This window comes from Otolemur garnettii, unplaced genomic scaffold (genome assembly GCF_000181295.1).
Source record: "Otolemur garnettii isolate 467f Iridium unplaced genomic scaffold, OtoGar3 scaffold00111, whole genome shotgun sequence".
NCBI lineage: Eukaryota > Metazoa > Chordata > Mammalia > Primates > Galagidae > Otolemur > Otolemur garnettii.
In genome coordinates this window covers 5,952,455-5,957,241 of record NW_003852506.1, presented here as the reverse complement: position 1 = coordinate 5,957,241, position 4,787 = coordinate 5,952,455, and the positions used below count along the sequence as shown (strand labels likewise).

The 4,787-nt window shown below is 40.9% G+C and overlaps 1 protein-coding gene across 1 annotated transcript in view; it reads right to left on the bottom strand.

The window, feature by feature from the left end:
* Positions 1-4,787, bottom strand: part of GRIK1 (glutamate ionotropic receptor kainate type subunit 1) — a 380,233-nt gene that overhangs the window by 48,585 nt on the left and 326,861 nt on the right. Inside the window, exon 9 of the mRNA XM_023517450.1 lies at positions 3,495-3,539. Within this exon, the coding sequence (XP_023373218.1) occupies positions 3,495-3,539 (45 nt within the window). The remainder of the gene's footprint in view (positions 1-3,494; positions 3,540-4,787) is intronic.

Here is a 4,787-nt window from a genome sequence, read left to right as displayed (position 1 = left end):
TTCAGTAAAGTCTATTATTCTTTTTTAAATTTACAACCCACATTTTCTCCAGTGACCAAGTCACTCCTGTGCTATTAAGCCCTGAAGAATTATATTGATTTGTTTAAGCTCTGTGGGGCCCCGGCGAGGAACATTAGGGAACTGAGCTATTTGTCTGAATCCTTCTGGAGACTTTTACTGCCAGCCTCATGGAGAGGTGTGCAAGTGGGTTTCCTGCCTGTGCATCTTTAGACAAGGTGTTAACCTTTCTGAGCTTTGGTTCTCTAAGTATGAACTGTGTTATGGAGATCATGAGAAGAGCAAATGACACGATGTGTGTGGAAGTGTCGGTGTGTGTTAGAGCTAGCTGCATGTACGGTAACAATAAAAGACATCCAAAGGACTGCCCAGTAATTTCCTCAAGCTGGCCCTGTTGTGAAAGAATTTAGTGTCATCATAACTGTTTTTCTAATTTGGAAGCTAATAATGTGAAGCAGGTATGAAAAACAGGGGCAGTTTAGGAACACTTAACACTTGGACATGCTCAGAGATGGGCAGGGTGAGTCTATGCTTAACCCTTAAATATATTCCACCAAAGGGAAGACATGGAGGAATGTCAGGCTCTGTCTTTTTAGCTTTTCTAATTCTTTACTTTGATTCATTGTCTAAATTTAGCAGCTGAAAATTTATATAGCTTAACAAGTATTCCTTTTAGAGGCATAAATGCTTTGAGGAAGTTTCAAGGACTATTACACATTCACACATTAGTATAAAACTATTTCAATTTCACTTTTATTTTCCTATACTTTGTTAGGCTTAGATGACTGGGGAAATAAAGAGACAGGTCTAGGTAAATGTGGGTATGGAGGGTTTTTTTTTGCATTTGAAAGTATTGTGATACCAGTGTGGTGACTGCCACGGAGAATGCACAGTATACATCTATTGGTTGAGGATGCTTCAGTTTTCTTTGGCTGGCCTTATACCTAGGATGGGGGCAATGTTTTTTCCTCTTTCCTTCCACTTCCTCCACTTCTTCCACTTTTGTGAGGCAGGGACCCTGGCTTCTGGGAAACACAATTCAGGCTGCCTACATCTGACTATTGGTATTCATCGAAAGACTACATATAAACTAGGCCCTGGGTGAACTTCTAATTAAACCTTGACTTAGGCACCGAAGTGAATGGAATCTCACTTTAATTAAGTATGTATTGAGGGGTGGAGAAAATAACTATTTTCAGCCACTTTGTTTAATAGAATGTGTTTTCCTTAACTCATTTTAATTAATGTCAAGGATGTTTAAAAGAACTACACTAATATTTGAAAACAAGAGTGTTGAATGGCCTAGAAACACCATGATCTTTTAAAATAAAATTTGAACTTGTAAACAAATACGCCTCACTGCCTGGTTTCTTTTGCCGTCTCCACTGAAGTGCGGAAGGCAAGAGCTCATTGCTGCTCCTGATCCAATCCACTAGTCCCACAGTCCCATTCAGGGTAGATTTTCTTCCTTAAAATGACAAAAGGGTGACTTTTATTTTCCCTTCCTGTAAACATAACAGAAGATCCTTCAAATGCAGACTGGGAGACCATAAAACTTAAGGAAGGTTGGGCTACTCCTGAGAAGTGGGCCATATACATACGCAGTGTGAATGATCTCAGTCTGCTGCTGCCAAACCTGCACAACAGAAAAGCACGTGTGTGTGCCGTGTCTTTTGAACGTAGTGAAGTGGCTTTGTCTGTTAATTGAAGTAAATGAATGGATTGTCAGCATGAATGCCTCTATCCACAGAAGTCAGAGCTGGTGATTCATGTGCGCTGGGGGAAGGGATGTAGTTAACCAGATGCCTGGTGGACATTTGCTACTTGGGTTTTGTTCTATGACTTTGGAGGAGTGCCTCCAGGAAGCAGAACCTCAATTTTCAAACTGTATCGTGAAAGCAGACAGCAGTAATTTACCAGGGAGAAGCGGTGGAGGGTGGATCAATTATTTGTGGGGAGGAACACTCAAAGGCTAAATTGTCTGGCCCTGACTTCGTTCACTTTGTAAGCTGACATGAGAGAGCAGCCATTTGTTATCTAGGACAATTGAGAAAAGCATTTTAAAATGAGTGCCCAAGTGACATTAAGCAAACATTTTTTTAAAGGGATGCAACAAAAGGGCATTCAGAGATTGACTGTAGTAGCTGTGAGTATCTGTCGAACCTAGGGAGTGTTTCACATGAATTCAAAAGCCAAAATCGCTAAATGAGAGATAAAGGTATATCTCTTTCCTGTATCATGAGCCTTATTAACACCTATTTTAGTTTTAATTCTTCCCTGTTTTGGGAAGAATTTCAAGTGAGTATTCAATATTGAAAAGAGAGTGTTGAGGACAGCTTTTGGGGAAGGAGAATCTTTCTCTTCTAAGATGGAGTTTTCTTGGAAAATTGTGATGTTTGCTGGGTCTGAATGGGTCCTCTGTGCTGGAACTCAGGGCCTGACTCACTGAAGATTAAAACAAGGTTATTAAACTTGTGTTTTTTAAAACTTAAAAGGAGGCCATTTTTAAGGGCATCTACTGAGTATGACCAAGACGGAGACAAGCTTTTCGGCCGCAGGGAGTAACTGTTATACTTTCTGTGACTAAGCTGCTAATTTGAAAGAGGAAAGTACGTCTGACAAAATTGTTCAAATTGAACAATCTGAAGTAATTTGAAGTCTACTCATCAATCCACAGGTTTTTTAGAGAAGGGGAGGGAGAGAGACGAGAGTAAGCCTGAAAGAAAATGTTTCCCTATCACTGGGACCTTTTCCAATCCAACTGTTTTTAATGCCTAACACTTGCTTATATAAATCCACACACATTCATTGGCAACATGACACTGTAAAATAAACTAGTACAAAATGGTGGGTGTTACAATTTACAAGATAATTTCATTTCCCTTCCAAGGTCTCTATTTTTTGTTTTTTATCCTCTGGAAAGTATGGTTCTAAAACAAATTGTGAGACAGTATGTTCTGATCGTGCAAAACAAAGATAGTTCACGAGAGAAAGAAATTTCTGAAAATGGCTCGTATTTTGCTGTGATGACATTGACGGAGATGCCCTAGCCTTCTGAGGCGGTAGCCTATCTGCCTAGCCTATCACAGCAAATGCATTGTTGTTTTCATGCCCCTCAGGGAAAATACTTAGTGATTTGAGAAGGAATATAACAGGCTAATGTTTGCTTCTATTGCAGTTACCTACTTTCAGTCCTAACAGAGACTGATCCTACCAGGCTGGGATAAACAAAAATAATCCAGGGGGAAATAGATAGTCCATCATTATTTAATCCATTCCCAGCCTGTTTTCAATTCGTGGGTAATGTTGAAAGAGAACATATTCAATCACCCCCACCCACCCTCCCTTTACATAGATCATCTCCAAACTGCAACTGGAGAACTATTGGTCTGGCAGAATTGGAAGGACAAAAGTTTTTCCAGCGACATTCCCCACCACACCCCCAGGTTTCCTGCAGTTGTTGTCCGAGTACAAACCTTCTTCCACACTTTATACAAGTGTTTAGACACTTCGCCAGCAGCCTTGGTTTTCAGAGGGAAAAATAAAAATAGCACTTAATTAAAATGGAGCATGGAACCCAAAAGGTATCATGGTGTGTGAGTGCTAAGAGTGTTCCATTCCCACCCATTGTCTGGAATTCTGCACCTTCATAGAGAGCCTGGTAATGGATACAATAAAGGGCCGAATCAAGACTTGGGTATCCCCCAAGTTATTTGACGGTAAGACTGGAGTTTTACTCTTCCTTTCATAAGCCAAAAAAAGGAAAAAAATACTTCAAGCGATTTTGAATATATACAGCCATGCCACCGTGTTGGGGTCTTCCTCATTCCTTAAGGAAACTTGGTTAGGGGTTTGTAACTAACATCAATCAACTAACCAACCCTTTAATTGATCCACACAGCTGCCCACACGCACACACACATTAATCCTAAGCAAAAAAAATAGAGCTCGCTTGAGGACTTATTGTTTGATTATGGGCGTCTAGGCGGTAGAAACTCAAGTGAAAGTGAGAAATGGGTATTTTTTCTAATAATTTTCCCTGTTGAGCCCCGAGAGAGGCTGACATGAAAAGCCTGGGCATTTCCTCCCTTGGCTCCTGAGAGAGATGTGTTGGCTTCCCCCACTGCCCGAAGGCCCAATCAGCCTTCGCAGGAAGTGCGCCCCAGTCACCTGGAGAGAGAAAAGTTATTGCAAACAATAAAGAGAGAAGAAACAAGCAGAAAACACTTTCATCTAATTCGATTTTGCCTTTGATGGAAAAACACCAATAGAGTGTGCATAATATTGCGGTGTATAAATAGCTCTGAGAGCATAACAATAGCTCCATCTATTTCATCATCCATCGGAGCCAGCTTTTCTTCCCCCTTCAGTGCTATAGACATTAAGAGGAGGGGAGGGGAGGAGAAAGATGCTTGCTTCAAGGAGCAGACTTTTCTTTAAAAAAAAACCCCAAAACTTCTAGGCTTTTAGACCATAACAAGTATTCTGTTCCCTCCAGCCCAAATCCCACATTGCATTATGGAGGCTGGGCGTTGCCTCTTGCTCTGGCAGAGGATGTTAAAATAACAGGAACAGACCACAGTGGAGAAGCAGCCAGAAAGAGAGGGGCAGGGAGAGGGGGCATCTCTGAAATGGGGACCCGGCACAGTGTGTGTTCTCAAAGCTGCAAACTAATTATCTTCCTCCAACATTTCACACCAGTGGCCACTTCCTATTACATTCAGCCTAATTAATCCTTGTTTCAATTAATGCTTTTTTTTTTTTTTTTT